Raw genomic sequence first — 17,706 nt, 5'->3', positions numbered from 1 at the left:
GGGTTTTTTTTTATTGATGATAATGAAATGGTGCACCCGCCTGCGCTAACGGTTTACGCTGGAGGGGCACCAGTGGAGGATGATAAGATGATCATGAAGTCAGATCAGTTAGCCCATCGTGACAAATTCACCAGGAATTTAACACGATGGTTTCCAGGGGGAACCGCGTGGAGGTCGACCTGACATGGTACATTGCTAGCAATGGGGTTATCAATCCACATTACTAACCATCCCCTCCCCCCAGATGGGATGGGTTATAAAAGCAGAGGAAGTCCGATGAATAATATGGCATGAGATAAATAAAAGAGAAACCGTTACACCGGCTTCAAATGAATGGGATAAAGTAGAAGTAAATGATGATATTGTTATATATGATATTTATCGGCACTCGATAATCATCAAATCAATCATACGGAGAACATGTTCAATTTGTCGAAGAGTTGTTATGTTTTTTCTTTTGATTTAGACGAATAGAGATGACGAAAGGTCCTAAAATATCAATTATAAAGAATATTAATATCGATGTATGAAAAAAAAATATCTAGAGAATTACTTAATGTATTGTTGGAAGAATAATATTAAATAGTTTATACATACCTACTGTAAATAAATGTACTCTGTGATTACAGCAATATATGCAATTTATTTAAGTAGATATTCTGTGATTATGGTTGGTATACTTACTTTACTCTTTGAGTTAGACTCTTTGGAAAACTACTATTGTATCTATATATGTGATCGCTGTATAATTTTAATATTAAATTTTTGGACTACTTATGTTTTTAATTCGTGCTAGATTTATATTATCGCATTACGTCATAGAATAACAAAGAAAAAAAAAATAAGAAAGGCTATTTGTACCGTATACAGTTTTTAATTTTAGAAGGTGTTTGTTAATTTCGGTAATGAAAAACGTTTTCATTAACGAAATTTATTAAACATATAACAAAATATCAAAATAATGACTGTATAATGTATCGTTCAAAAAGAAAATATCGATATGTCGATATTTTTTGACAAGCCTATGACCGAATTATTTATTTAATACGTCATATTGTTTTTGTTGTCATGCATTTTATTTATACTAATTAATTGTTGCTGATCTTAACAAAAAATGCGTTTCCTAACCTCTGATGACACAATTTATACATCATGATTTTCACACAGTTACTTTATTTGCTTACTGAATAGAAACTCAATACATTAATTCGTAGACATAGATCCTCGGATCTGTGCCTAGACCTTGCGTGAAAATGGCTGACGCACAAGTTTCAAATATAGTTAATGAAATTTTGGTGAGTCTACAACAACAGGTACTTACAATTATTCTAATATGTGTATTATATTTCATTAGTATCCGTAAAATATTGACTCTTAAATATTTGTAGAGAGTGGAAGCAGTAGAGGAGGCCTTCAGTTGCTTCCTGGTTCACAAACCAGAACAAGAAAATGAAAGGTTATCCATATATCAAAAAAAGCTATGTGCAGTGATGACTACATTGAGTGCAGATTTGCAGGAGTCTGCTATACGGCAGTACTTAACTCTTACTGCAGTTTTAACCAATAGATATAAAATGAAGCAACTATTGACTGTCTTAGAAAATTTAGTTAACACCAATGTCTTACAGGCAAGGTTAGTACAGTCTATTATTTACCATATATTTACATCATACATCTGGACATACAATTTGCAAACTTTCATGCAACATTGCCACTCAGTTATCCTCTCATATGCCTGTTACAGTGTTATGCTGTTGAAACTATTACTGCTAAGAACTTTAGATAGTTTTGGATACTATACATTTCGACAAATTGTAAAAAAAATTTGAGCTTGGGCTCAACACAAGGCCTAGAAAGTGATTCTGTATATTAAAAAACCGCCTATCCAATTTTAGAATAATAATGAAAGGCATCTATAAACAATTTAGACATAACATCTGTTTAGAGTCAATGATGATAGGTTATACATACCTTGTAATAAGAGTTCTAGTCACAGACATAAACACTAAGAGGATGTCTATAGACATCCCCTTTAAATATAAATTTACATATAATGTTTTATTTTTCAAAGCTACATGATGTTATATAAGTCATATCGAGTAACTGGTTAAGAACTGACCATTTAACCTTTTTTTAATTATTTGTGCAAAGTTAAATTAAAAATAGTTCAACTAAGAGGCAGAAAAAAATAAAATGTGATGCCTTCTCACCTTAATGATATACTTCCGTTTATGTGTTTACAGGATGCTTTGTGATTGTATTTTAACAAGTGAAAAACTTGTTTATCAGTATGCAGATTTTTGGATAGAATGCTTTAATTTGATCAGGAGAATTATTGGAGGTGTTGATTACAAAGGAGTAAGAGAAATAATGAAAGTTAGTATATGATACATATAATAATATTTGTCTTTTATATATTTGTTTAATTTTTGTCTCTAATTCAAGATTTTGTTTTTAGGGTTGCAGAGAAAAAGCTCATACATTACCAGTAAGACTTAACTCAAGTACAATGCCACAGCTGAAGGCCTTAGATAATGTAATTGAATATATATTTGACCGCAATGCCTCATTATTACCTGCATACTTTATTGTAACTGAAATTCAAAAAGATTACCCAGATAATAATCACTGGCCTCATTGGCAGTTAGCTAAATTATTGACTGGTTTTGTTGAGAGTTTTAAACCTTGTGCACAAATGGTTTCTATCATTGGACATTCCCACATGCTACCAGTTGTTGAATTTTCGGGATATGCTGATCATCTTGTCAACCCTTGGCGACTAGATCCCACAACTTTAAAATTTTCCCTAAAAGGAAATTTACCATATGACGATGACCTCTTGAAGCCTCAAATATCATTGCTAAGACATGTTCTACAACAGCCTTACTCTCGGGATATGATGTGCTCAATGCTAGGTCTACAAAAACAGCACAAGCAGCGTTGTATTGCCTTAGAAGATCAATTAGTTGAACTGATGATACTTCCTATGGAGAGAAGTGAACAGGAAAATGATGAAGATGAGATGTCCTCAACACATTGGTGTTGGTTGCATTTATCATCACAAGTCATTTATTTAATTTTAATTGGTTTTGCATCATTTCCAAACATTGTTATGGGTCTCCATAATAAACTAATTGGCCATGACATGAAGAAAGGGCGAGATCATCTTATGTGGGTACTGCTGCAGTATATATCAGGAAGCATACAAAGAAATCCACTGTCAAATTTTTTGCCAATTATAAAATTGCATGAAGTTTTATATCCCGAAAAAGATCCATTACCAGTGCCAGACTATGCCAAAGCACATTGTACACACCAAATGGCTGTTGTGTGTATTTGGATGCATTTGTTGAAGAAAGCTGAAACAGAGAACAAAACCATGACCATGCCGCAGAACTTGAAAGTGCAGTATGAGTAAGTTATAATTATTTTAAATCTTTTAGGAACTGTAAATGTTATAGAAAAGGCAAGCTTAATTCAGTATGGAATTTCCTCCCAGTGAACCTTTAGGTATAATTAGAAAACGTTGTGATTGAGTAATCCTGAGAACTGACAAATTTAATCAAATATACTTAAAAATATAATTTACTTGTTGTTAATGAATCATTAATAACCATAGTTTAACTTTAAACATCCTAATCATTAGCAGCCCTCATGATTTTTATTTATTTGTCTATTTTTATTTAAGTATTTAAGCCATTTTATATTGTTCCAAAGGTTTCTCCATCATCTTATGACTTCAAATAACACTCCAACATTAATGGGATCAGATTACCGCATAGCTTTGTTATGCAATGCATACTCTACAAATCAAGAGTATTATGCCAGACCAATGGGAATTATTATCGAAACCCTGTTTGGTACTCAAAAAGCTTTACCAAATGGCAATCCAGCAGCTCCTCTGCCCACAGTGCCTCTATCAATGTGTATATTGGACAGTTTGACATTACACTGCAAGATGTCACTTATACATTCCATTGTAGCACATGTTGCAAAACTTGCTCAAAACAAAAGCAATATGCCAGGAAGTACAATGATGGCCCCAGCACTAGTTGAAACTTATAGTCGACTACTAGTGTATACTGAAATAGAATCACTGGGCATTAAAGGATTTATAAGTGAGTAGAAATATCTTTTATTAAGTAGTCTAATTATTTGTAATATGCTATAATTGTGTAATAATGTTACAGATGTAGAATTGGTATTTAATATTGCTTTTTTTAGATCAATTCTTACCGACGGTATTCAAATCACATGCATGGGGAATACTGCATAACCTTTTGGACATGTTTTCGTATCGTATACACCATATACAACCACACTACAGAGTGACTCTCCTATCTAATATACATTCCTTGGCAGCTTACCCACAAGCAAATCAGACTCAGTTGCAACTGTGGTAAGTTACATTCCTAGATTTTCTGAATAATTCCTTATTGTTAGTATATGAAGTAGCTGTTCTAATATTATTGTAAATAAGTTAAGTCTTATCACCGCTTAGCTATAAATACAACAGTGGAATTCAAAGAACTTGTAAGTTTGGTACTATTATGTGACATATGTATGTAGTAGACAATCCTTTTTTAGCAATGTGTAAAATTGTTACTATTGTTACTATGGAAGAGCCTGTACAGTAGTATTAAAATTATTTGTCCCTTATCCTTGACAAAAATTATCTTGCTCTATTGCATGTTTTCTATAAAGTTTATTCCCACATACCTATTTTTGTGACATTCAAGTAAAAATTATAATCATATGAAAATTGTTTTTGTTGCACATTTGGTATACACACCATGTAAGCTTCGCTTACAATTCGTAGAGGAAATACTGCTGTATAACTTATGTATTCCTACCAATCTCAATTATTGTTCTAGCTTCGAAAGTACAGCACTTCGTTTAATAACGAGTCTTGGGAGCTCAGGGGTTCAGTTGCAAATGTCTCGTGTTGTATCGGAGCCTAAATCCTTGGTTTCTTCGGAGAGTGAGGAGCTTAATCGAGTTTTAGTGCTGACACTTGCGCGCGGCATCGCCATGACGGGTGCAGGTGAATAATTATTTATAAAACTTATTATTTGTATTGGATCAACGATGGACAGAGAACTGACCCACTATGGACTCGGGTCAATTTAGCAATGTCATATGAATACTAAACATAGATTCAGTCTGCTTCTTCTCTACTTGCGGCAATGGATCTAATCTTGCCTAATTTAGATCTAGTCCATCGCTGTTGTAGTGTTTTACGGTTAACCGGCAGAAATATATATACTATATGATATTTGTGTCCCTTCCTTTACTTAACACGTCTAATATTACATGTACTGTGTAAATCTATATCAATATTATGGGATAATCTGTAAGTCTGTCTGTTTGTTATCTTTTCACCACTAAATGGCAAAAAGGTCTAAATGTTAATTTTACTTAAAGATAGATTGTTTCATGGGGACGGACAAAAGTTGTATTTTATCTTGATTATATAGTCGAGGTTTCGGGTAACAGCTAGGGTGAGACAAAATTATATTTTTTTATTATAGATATTGTATTTAATCATCGTAGTCCTTTTTAATTGTATAGCCTTTATATTGGTAGTATAAATTATGATAACACAATTATAAATGGCGGGCTGCTGTGTTAATGGTTAACATGAGTTTACAGGCACCGATGGGGCAGCCGTAAAAGAGCTTCTCACAACCATAATGACGAATACGCCGCACATGTGGTCCCAGCACACTCTGCAGTGTTTCCCGCCGGTGCTCGTGGAGTTTTTCTCACAGGTGTGGTTCAGTCTATATAATATGTCTCAGATATAATATGTATGACATTATATATACCAATACCAATATATTTAATTTCTGACCTCTACCATGTCTGTAATCATTAGTAATATAGTTAAACGTGTTTTAACACAAATAATTTTATGACAAATATTGACACACTCACGAGTCAGGCAGAAGTGTGAAGTTTCGACTAGGTAGTAGTCGAAACTTCACGAGAGGTTTGTCTGATTTTATATGCTTTTATGTGCTAAAATGCCTTTATTTGCTTTCAAATATATAAATTAAATGTAAGTGTCTCCAATCAGTTCAAAGATTTTGATTAATTGATTGCAGTAGATATATAAGGGCTTCCAACTAAATTCCAATTTAATATTCCTAAGATTTATAAATAAATTTAAATAATATCTATTATGTTACAGAATCCGGCCACTAAAGAAAACAAACAAGTTTTGAAGAAGTCCGTAGAAGAGGAGTACCGGAAGTGGACGTCAATGGCAAATGACAATGACATCATATCGCATTTTTCAGTCCCAGGAACGCCTCTGTTTCTTTGTCTGCTTTGGAAAATGATCTTCGAAACTAATAGGATTAATCCTATTGCATTCAAGTAAGTTAACTGCATTACACGTTTTCATATATGTATGTCTAATATATATTGAATCCATATTGTTAAATTCTTTCATTCAACAAAAATATGTAAGATTTGCTCTGGACGATAGGGTGAAACAGTAATGTGTTAAATATATATTGGAGATAATATAGTGCTATGATGCATAGGATAGTACTGACTATACTGGTAATGTATAATGTATCCACAATGGAATATGACTTGCAAGATATAAATGTAATAGAGAAGACACATTTTTTTAGCAATTATAATAACCTAACAATGGAATCCACTAAAAATGCAAATCATTAGTGCAATTCTCTATTATAAAGATGGGTAATGTCCCCTGACATAAACATTTATTATCAGTACATTTATAATTATTTTTTATTTATCGTCATTTATGTTTAAGGATCCTGGAACGCATAGGTGCGCGTGCTCTGTCTGCACATCTGCGGAAGTTCTGCGATTACCTTGTTTTCGAAGTGACCAACCCAGCGGGTGGACACATCACCAAATGCGTAGAGGCAATCAATGATATCATATGGAAGTACAATATAGTCACCATTGACAGACTCGTTTTATGTTTGGTAAGATTACGACTTCAGTCGTTCTGAGCTTTTTATCATCACTTTGAAGCACATCATGAACATTGAACATAGGAAACTGATTTTAGATACATATATGCTTAAATGTATATTGTCTTGTTGATTTAAATTATTTGAGCTTATAGAGAATTGAAAATTTAAATTCATTTAGTTGCCCATCAAATGTCACAGGATAAGTATGGGTTTTACTATGAAATCGTGCAAATTAATCATTGAGCTGCTAAGAAATAACACAGTCTATTTCTTGTTAATCAAGTGAAACATATATATGGCAAGACTGAAGAATGTATATAAAAAAATGCAATGAAAATCGTTGAATGGAATCTCATCGAGAAAAGATGATTGTGATGTGATTATCATTTCCCTGATATTATCCCATTATTACTCTTAAGAATTTTATATTATTTACTGTATTTCCTACGATATGGAAAGATGTGAATATGATTCCTCTCGGAAAATAAAATCCTTTGAGTTTTTCAGATTATCGATCCATTTCAGACGGCCTCGGTGGTCTAGCGGTTTAGCACACCGCCTTACTTCCGATGGTCGCGGGTTTGATTATCGTACGATACAAACATTTGTATTATTGAGTATAATTGTGTGATTGAGCTGAGTGTTTTCTAAGCATGTTATACATATATTTAAGTTGTTTAATATCTAGTACAAGCTTTGTTTCGTTTGGAGCTAGATAGCGCTGTAATAATCCTGGGTTATTATTTCAATCCTTCCATTCCTATGTACTGTTCTTTTGAAGCTTAAACGTAAAGATTATAATCCATTAACAATGTATATTATTTATCTAATTGACCAAGCAATATGAAATTTATAGGTAGGTTGCTATCATCTAGTTTTTTATCTCAGAATTTGGATTCTCGAAATTTGGTATTATCTATGTTGCCAGCATTTTGCAATTCTTAACTGAAATAAACGTTTTCACCTTCATGCATATTAATACGGTACATACACCAAAATATTTTATTTACAATTTTTGTCTGACTGTTTGTTCCGGCTAATCTCTGAAATGGCTGGACCGATTTTGACGGTACTTTTAAGGGCAGGTAGCCGATGTAATAAGGAGTAACTTAGGCTACTTTTATTTTAGAAAAATTCTCTAATTAACTGTTTTGTTAAATTCGCGAAGTCGCGGGTACAGCTAGTATAACATATAATTCGGATTTTTTGGGAGCTTAAAATATTAAAACTAGGTTTATACATTTTCTGTTACTCGCAATAAATTATGCGGATTCCTGGTATGTATATTTGATTGAAGGACAATTCAATGAAGTTGTAGATTATATTCCCCATTCTTTTTCGCAGGAATGTGAATAGTTAATATCCTTTCTTTACACTATTATTATCCACTCATTAACTCCCGGATATTTGAAAAAGAACTTCCAGTTTCACGCTAATGCATGCGTAGCAGTACTAGAAGACTTTGTTTGGCGATTCTTGTTCTCTCTTCAAAATATCCTAATTGTTGCTCTGTCCAAGCCATTTGCCTATAGAATTCTCTTCTTCTCTCCGTTCAATGTTCACCATCATTAGCTATATCTAAAAAAATCTTATTGTATATTTTTTTCGATATTTTGGTTTTCTTTATTGCTTTTCAATATGTAGTGTATTATGTGTGTATTCATTTGTAAGTTTATATATTTTGGCCTGTAACATGTACGGTACAGACATAAATATATACTTACATTTACATGTTCATTAACGATAGAGTCTTGATTGTACTACTATTCGTTTCTCAGTATTTAAATACGTCGTACCAGATTGTTTGTAAGACATTGCTTATAGCGATAATATCGCCTATTTTTATTCACTTTCCAACACACTGTTTTTTCTTTTTGTAATTGTTCTCTGTTGACAAACAATTATTGTAAATTTAGATTGAACAATTTTTTTATTATTTTATGCAAAATAAAGCTTAAGCTTTGCTTGTTACGTCGTATCGTTATAACCAGAAATGAATGTTTCGCTATCTTTAATATGGAATTCCATTTTTATGAATGTTCAATTTCAAGGTACTCCGGCCTAACCCTGATGGAAACGAGAGTCAAGTATGCCTGTATATTATTCAGCTATTGCTGTTGAAAGGTTCTGAACTTAGAAATAGGGTGCAGGACTTCGTAAAGGAAAACTCTCCTGAGCACTGGAAACAGAATAATTGGTAAGTGTCATTAAATATTTATAACCATATCTCAAGTAAAAATAAAAGACAAATTAAGTTAGTTCCGGGTACCTGAGTACTTACTATTTAACATATCAACATACAAAATTAAAATATATAAATCATTTCAATTATAGTTGCTAACTTGAAAGTCTGTAGTAGTTAGACATAAAATTCTAATGAATTTATTTCTACACAATGGTTTCAAGACATTGTGACTATTTTACATATATTTTTATATTCAGTACCGTTAAGAGTCTTCTGTATCTTTATAGGTATGACAAACACTTAGCATTTCATAGAAAATATCCAGAGAAGTTTGCTCCCGAAGAAGCGAGTGGCGCATACGGTGGCCCTATACCAGTGTATTTGAGCAATGTTTGTCTTCGGTTCATTCCTGTGTTGGACATTGTCGTACATAGGTATCTAGAGATTCCACCAGTCAGCAAAAACTTAGAACGCCTCTTGGAGCACCTTGGATACTTATACAAATTTCATGGTAATGACGTGAACTAAATACTTTGTACTACTTTTAACGAAATTTACGTGGTCGACAATGAATCAAATTGGGAATATTTAAAATTAGTATGGAGAACTAGTCCCGAAAGCTAATATTTCTTTTTATAATAAAGCTTAAAAATACATAGAATTGTTTTTAATAAAAATACTGTTTTAACAATTAAATCTTTAGGATAATTATAAAGTTATTTAAGTAATTACCATTAAAAATATAAATCTTGTGAGACTCAACTGATGTTATTTTTTAATAATACTGATGATAATTTGCGGTATAATATATGTGTTTTTTGATAATAAAAATAATGTCCACAACACAATTGTATGTCAATACTGGTCAATGATTTATTGTTGTAGTACAATTTGTTACATAAACAGAGTATTGAATCAGATATCCCTATAGTAATGTTAGAAATAATTAACGTTACCCTCATAAAATGTATTGTGGGGGAAAATATATTTATAATCCAGTCACATTGACACTCAGTAAATAAATCTAATAAATCCGAACTAGTGCAATCATCCATATAATTTAGGATAATTTCAAAAGCCGAAATGCTGCCTATAGGCGGTTCATATTCTCATGCTAAGTGATCATTCTCCTTTATGTTATTTTATTATACTGTGAATATTTTATGTTGATGATACGAAAACTATTTATGAAGTTGCGAAATAATACATTAAGTTATATAATTACTCGTATAACGTTTAATATATTTACAGATCGTCCTGTCACGTTTTTATACAATACACTGCATTACTACGAGTCAAAACTTCGTGACAAACCCCTGTTGAAGAGGAAATTAGTAAATGCAGTATTGGGCTCACTAAAAGATGTGCGCCCACCTGGCTGGGCCACCACTGAACCTTTTCAGACTTATCTTGGAAAGTCAGATACAGAAGCGACAGGCTGGACTCCAGATCTCAATTATTATTTGAGTTTGGTTAACAGAATGGTGGATAGTATCCTTTTGTAATATATAAAATGAAAACAACATTAGTACCTACACGATTGACTACCACTTGAATGTGTTATATATTGACATAAAATAATAATTAGGTATCATCATTTGAGTCGGTTCATTCAATCATTACAGATGTTATAGTCTATATTAATGCAAATAAGCTATAATTTTCAAGCCTTAATGATTGACAATGCTCCACAGTGCCTAATAAGAAAGGTTTAGTTATAACATATTAAAGGAATATTAAAGTAAACCTAGTTAAATACCCATATTTCTATGAATTTTGCTATCACTATTTATTAAACAGTTAATGTCAGTTTAGTTTATTTTTGTACTTGTAAAGATGGATCAAGAATAAATCAAACTTGGTCATACAGTTCAAAGGATTTTTTATATCAAAAAATGTTAAGTGTACCTTCTGAATCTTGCCTATGGTCTGTTAAAGGCCTTAAAGTAAAGTAAAATTAGGTACATTATATCTATATTTCGAAAATTATGTAATTTTCTTAATCGTACGTCAGCTATGACTGGTAACTCGCACTTCCCGAATACAGACTGGCGCTTCAATGAATATCCAAATCCTTCTGCACATTCACTCTATGTAACATGTGTTGAACTTATGTCGTTACCTCTGGCACCTAACTTCGTAGGGCACAGTCTCCTGGATGTCGTTACAAAAGGATTTGTAGTTATTCCTGCAACAAAAATTCAACTATGGATCAATGCTATAGGCTTAATAATGGCTGCCCTTCCCGATCCATACTGGACTGTGTTACATGACCGTATATTGGAATTAATATCAAGTAACGAAATGGCGGAGTGGCCATACCCGCATACGCCGTTCCAGCTTTTCAATTTAACAACAACAAATGATGCCATGCTGGAGAATAAATATAGCTTAACGTTAGCGTTGGCCCACGCAGTGTGGTATCATGCCGGTGCGGGTCAAATTATGCAAGTTCCAATGTAAGTTGGTATATTTATATTCCTACTAATAGGAACTTCTCACTTGGTAGATAAAAAATAGTGGAAATTGTGTATGTATAGTGTTTTATAATAGTGTTAAATAATATTTTTTCAGATTTGTAAAGGAGAAGCTGGCTTCGGAGATAAGGACTGAGGTGCAGTTACTGTTCTTGTGCCACTTAGTAGGTCCTTTCCTACAAAGGTTTAATTCAGATCTGTCACGAGCCGTCATGGATATTACGATTACTCTGTATGAGTTGCTTGCACATATAGATAAATCACAGGCCCATCTCCAATACATCGATCCAATTTGTGATCTACTGTATCCTTTACAATTTTTTCAATTTCATAACAGGACATCAGTTTATTGACGGCTTCGGTGGTCTAGCAGTATAGCTTTACTACCGATGGTCGCGGGTTCGATTCCTCGCACGGTACAACCATTTGTATTCATGAGTATGATTGTTTGTATCGGTCTGGGTGTTATATTTGTATATTGTGTATGTATTTACAAAAAACTGTATCTACGTATTTATATCAGTTGTCTAGTATCCACAACACAAGCTTTCCTTAGCTTGGGACTAGATGGCGCTGTATGAATTGTGAATTAGGATATTATTATTTCATAGAATGATAGAACTGAAGAATATCAGAGAATATATTACTAGTGTATTCCGAGATGCCGATAATGCAATAACTTTTAATAAGGTTTTTATTACGTTTATAAACAATAATGATCCTGATTCTTGATGGTCAGTTACCACATAAAATATATGTTTGTTGGCGATACATTGAAAAATGAAGTGGAGAGTGTTATAAGGAAGCTGCGTCCCGCTCTACAAATGCGTTTGCGGTTTATCACTCACTTGAATGTGGAGCAGATAAACACAGCCTAGCACAACGATTACTACAGCTACACACCTTCTAGCTCGAGCTCTAGCTCCGAGTGAACGGTGCCAGCTGTAGTAATTTTCTGAGGATAGTATTGGTTAGTTATCCTTACTAATATTATGAGTGCGAAAGTGAGTCTGTCTGTCTAGCTTACACGCCAAAACTACTGAACCGATATAAATAAAATTTGATACATATATTTTAAAGCTTCTAGCTTGAAACTTAATTTTTTGGCTATTAATTAACCAATATATACAACAAAGTTTGTAAAAATTTTACCTTTAAGGGGATAGTATAAAATCGAGCATGAAAGTTTATATGGAAATTTGACGTTTTTGTAGTTAGAATGATGAAACTTTTCTCTTTAAGGTCACTATTCCACGCGGACGTAGTCGCGGGCACAGCTAATGTAAAATAAATGTTAATTTAGTTACAAATTGAACTTGAAACAATCAAACAACAATGAATGTTATGTTATGTCATATGAATGTTAAACAAACAACATTTTCAAGTCGCTCATCCACATACATACAAGCTGTGACTGTTTTTTTATGTTTTAGATGATTATAAGTCTGATTGTGTTTAGAAAATAAGTTTTAAAAATGCGTATGTGCATTATCATTTCCGAAGTATTGAAGAACACTGATACTAATGAAGCATTTATTGAATTTCACAATTCAGAGCTATTTTTTATAACGGAGGTCTTTGTGGATTAAAGTATAAAGAAGTAGTAAAGCTACTAGAGATGTGTATAACTAATACTAAGAAATGGTTGCAAAACCGAGCCACATAAAAAACATGTAAACACTCGACACTTGTATATAGAACATTCAAGTTGTTACAAAAATATATCACAGTGGCACAAAGGAATAGTTATAATTACTTATTAATTAAATAAAACCATTCTGGAATAATTACGTTGGAATTTATGTGTTATATATACATTCTGAGGCACAGAAACGTTTGCGACAATAAAAAGTACAAACATAATTCGAGTTATCAAGTTCTTTCCGCCGTCCACGCACTTATACGTTGACATTTCAAGTAATGTCACATACACTTGATACAGCAATAAGGATAATGATGAACATACGCGCCGTAACAAATGTCTATAATAAATTATTTTATTTGACGTAACTAATATGGACAATACTAAATAATATAAAGTATATTTTTATAAACTTGACGCTGGCATTATGAATGCAAATATAAAGAGTAACGCTATTTTACTAGGTTATATGTGTATCTTTGAGTATCCGATATTTCGATAGTGTTGCAAAGCCATGATCACGGGTAGATTTATTTGTATACTTTAATATGACTGGACTGATCGTCACTAATGAAACTCTCTATACACAAATTAACTCACTGTTCTAACTGCATATGATCAAAGTGTTCGCTGAGTACTCAAAAAGTTCGCTTATAATATCAATAATTATTTTTCAAGTGTGTCGTCGACATTAAGTCGTGTTCAACTCGACTAGCCGCCCCGACCTCCGATTATCTTCAAAAAACAATCACTATTTTGCTTAAAGTGATCGTACTAGTAAATCATGTTTCATCCGAGCAACAATCAGCATAAACCGTTTACTTATAAATTTAAAATGGCTGTTTTGACTAGTCCAGGCAAATAATTTATACTCACTGTAAACCCCACTCTGCGAACTTCTTGACCCTCGTACGACCCTTGACGCGAGACACTTTCTAACCGCGATTTTTCTTTGCCAATCCCATTCATAATCATCTTTCCTAAGGAATGTTTGAAATTAACTAATTATTATTTAATTTACAAGCCTTTAACAAACCATTTTTGGGAGTCTTGGGATAGACGTCTATGATATGATGACATTAGACTTGTGTCCCTGCATATTATACTCAACAATGGTTATAGAGGAACAATGGTTCTACTTTGTTTAAAATGTGTAAAACGATATATGTTATATTACGAGTATGTTATATTATGTTGTAAAAAGAAGAGAAAAATTATGGAATATCCTCAAAATATTATGATAACTAGATAAATGTACAACTAATATTAAGAGAGAATTGTGATATTGAATATTTTATACAATTAAAATAAACAATAAAAAATACCGGATAACTTTGGATAAAGGACATATGCAGTCACTACGTACTAGGCGATTGAAATTTTGCTCTGATATAATAAAATAAATGATGAAAAAAATAAAAAACGAATAATACAACTTATCCTAAGTTATCCGGAATAATATCAGTATTTTGTATTTTTTGTATTAAAACGCGAAATGCCCATGATTAGTGATCAGCATTCGCAACTTAATTGTATTACTTTTCTTCTATTAATACAATTTTGTGCTAATACTACTTAATTCTCCGCTTGTATCAATGCTGGGGCCTTTTAAACCTAATTTTAGCCAATATTTTCTGAATATCTTATGCTGCCATAAAGATATGTCATTAATAAATAGAATTTTTATATATTTGATGTCAGAAATATATTTTTAGACGTATGATGAAACACATTGTTTAATAGCAATAACAACGCTTATATTTATAATAATATAAGTGCAATAAATTTACGTCCTCTCGATTATATTAAATGATTAAGTGTGTGTGACCAATACGTCGTCCTGCATGCAAAAAATAAGAAAAAATATCATTGGTGTATTTTATTAATGTAATAATAGAACACAAAATCATGGCTGTTCTAATTTTTGTCCGATTACCTGTGCGTTTGTGAGCGCTAATCTCCGAAATGGATTAACTAAAAGATAGACAAATTCTAATAATCATAGTTTTATTATAAGTAGATTATGAAGTTTTGTATTAGAAATTACTCTACACAATGTACTACGATCTTTTGTTCTACAAAAATAATACTATGATTCTATTCTATTCATGTTATGGTTTAAATATATATGATTAACTCCCTTATAGTCGAGAGAGGGCTTATATTTTTATTAATGCCCAATATTTTATTCGATATTCACTGGATGGAATCGGATATATTAAATACATTAACAACTAATTGCAACTACTATATAACTTCCAACTTTCTAATACACTGTAGCAGTAAGAAGCCGTCCACAAATTATGCCACATGTTGATGTCGAAGAATTTAGTAATGTAATGTTTTAAAATACATCTAAAAATTATAAATCGAAATTTGATCTATGAGCTAAAAACTTTAAAATATATGTAGTAAATAATACGACATATGTGAGGAGATGTAACAAGGACGGGGAATGTTAAAAAAATATGACTGTCGTGTAACGTAATTTGTGAATGGACCCTAACCAAATATTTGTGTGTAACGTACATTGTAACTATATAATATATAGTTACATATAGTATAGATTCTGATCAAATAGGCTATGAACAACCTATTAAAAATCAAAATGTTTCGGTAACTTCTACAACCTATAAAACTAGTACTAAGTTATAAAGTTGTAACAGTAGGTAACAACTAAGACTAGAACAAAATATAGTGTAGAACTTTAACTTTAATTGTGACATGTATTAGTGAAAATAATAATAAAGTTTATTTATTGCGAGTATACTTTGTAATAGACATCTAATTTATGTGTATGTATATGAAAGTCGCTAGTTTTGGTAGGTAGGTAATATGGATATACTACCTATAGCTGTATATTTTAACTTATAAATATAAAAAAGGTACCACATAAAATTATTCAGTACCTAATTCATATTTGAAGTATTTTTTGTATGAATTTGACATGGCAAATTAAATATTGATTAGCAAGTAGTGTAATATTATGAATAAAGAAGTATATATATTTGTATTCTCATTTAGTATTTTAGATATATCGATTTTGGTTGTGTGTTGTCCGTTTTATATATATATACAAATATATATATACACGTTTTATTTCTTTGTCGTCTTTGTCATCACATGCTAGAGTTCCTAAGTATTTTAAATTAAATGTATTATTAGCAGTTAACATATTTACTACACGTTTATCATAGCTGCACTTGTCACCCTTTTTATATCAATGTATAACACCAAAATGTTATTAATTAGTTGAAATATAATTCTAAATAATAATAATAAATTTAGTTTTATATTGATAATGTATTTTATATAATAAATTAAGTACCATTAGTTTCATAATAATTTTTAATGTAATTTATTGTTAAAATAAGTAATAAATATTTTGCATTTATATGAGACAGATTGCTTTTATTGGAAAGCCTAGCAGTATCTAAGCTATTTCAGTACAATACTGACCTGTTTGTTGACTTAATTCGATATTCATTAATGCTGAAAATGCTATAACTGCATTTTCACTTCTTGCAAGCCAAAATAATAAATTATTAAAGATCTTTTGATAATGATTAAACTTAGTAGTGTGCAAATTTCACGAATTTTGATTTTAGTATTGATCTTTTTAACAATGATGTCTATCTAAATTTAATGAGAACTAGTGTATGTTCCTTCAGGATTTCTAGAGCACATTACTAAACAGTTTGACTCATATCTGTTATTTGACCTCTTTCTTGCATAAGCGGGGGCAATGCCACCTTAATTACAAGGGCACATGGGGTTCTTACCCAGGGGCCCTGACCTCTTCTGAGTCATTTATTCGTTCTTGATGCTAAGGAAAGTTAACTTATTATTTAAAATCTTCCCTCATGATTAGACTATCAAACTTTAGTTAATTAGCGGACCTGGCAGATGACGTTCAGTTAGGCCTACCCTATTCTTTCTAGCTAGACAATAAAAATCGCCCAAAAATTAATGTTGTCCATTGTCCAGGACAATCATGGGATCCACAATATAAACATATATATTTATATATGGAATTGGATTTCAGTCAGTTTTTTTGGTACATTTGGGATCTCGAAAGTAATGATTCATTCTTCACAGCATAAGGTTCAATTCCTTATGCTGTTTACAAGAATACTGACCGTAACCCAAATTTCATTTAAATATATTGCAGGGTCCTTTGGTATCGTAACGACAGCGGCATCACCTTCGTCCTACACCACAATGGTGGCAAACAAATTTAAAGCCCATCTGATGGTTTGACGGTTATCGTAGCCTAAGGATGCCCACCGGGTCCATTATTTTAACGGTTATTTTCAAACCAGGAAACGATTGAAATATTCACAATAAATATGTAATTCAAATCAGCCTAGTTGCTTTTGAAAAATTAGATGACAAACACAAGTACATACATAGGCATGATATAAATGAATCAAAGTATAG

At 32.0% G+C, this 17,706-nt stretch overlaps 1 protein-coding gene across 3 annotated transcripts; it reads left to right on the top strand.

The window, feature by feature from the left end:
- Nucleotides 1-1,083: 1,083 nt before the first annotated feature.
- On the top strand, nt 1,084-15,669 carry LOC131849324 (mediator of RNA polymerase II transcription subunit 23). 3 transcript variants are annotated; one of them, XR_009357789.1, is made up of 17 exons: nt 1,084-1,313; nt 1,389-1,633; nt 2,244-2,376; nt 2,459-3,414; nt 3,718-4,118; nt 4,225-4,399; nt 4,875-5,044; nt 5,653-5,771; nt 6,194-6,381; nt 6,794-6,971; nt 9,014-9,159; nt 9,435-9,658; nt 10,399-10,638; nt 11,162-11,606; nt 11,722-11,928; nt 12,364-12,594; nt 12,867-15,669. XR_009357789.1 is itself a non-coding variant. In XM_059199364.1 (16 exons), exons 1-16 carry the CDS (start codon nt 1,254-1,256, stop codon nt 12,500-12,502), a joined length of 4,008 nt encoding a protein of 1,335 aa, XP_059055347.1. In that variant the 5' UTR covers nt 1,084-1,253; the 3' UTR covers nt 12,503-15,669. The 3 variants fall into 3 exon arrangements, 2 of the variants coding, with proteins under 2 accessions (XP_059055347.1, XP_059055346.1); XM_059199364.1 differs by having other exon boundaries at nt 1,084-1,295; nt 12,364-15,669; XM_059199363.1 differs by having other exon boundaries at nt 12,364-15,669.
- The last annotated feature ends 2,037 nt before the right edge of the window (nt 15,670-17,706 follow it).

This window comes from Achroia grisella, unplaced genomic scaffold (assembly GCF_030625045.1).
Source record: "Achroia grisella isolate CSIRO2021 unplaced genomic scaffold, CSIRO_AGI_Agris_v1 utg640, whole genome shotgun sequence".
Taxonomy (NCBI): Eukaryota; Metazoa; Arthropoda; class Insecta; order Lepidoptera; family Pyralidae; genus Achroia; species Achroia grisella.
This window is presented reverse-complemented; position numbering and strand designations above follow the sequence as displayed.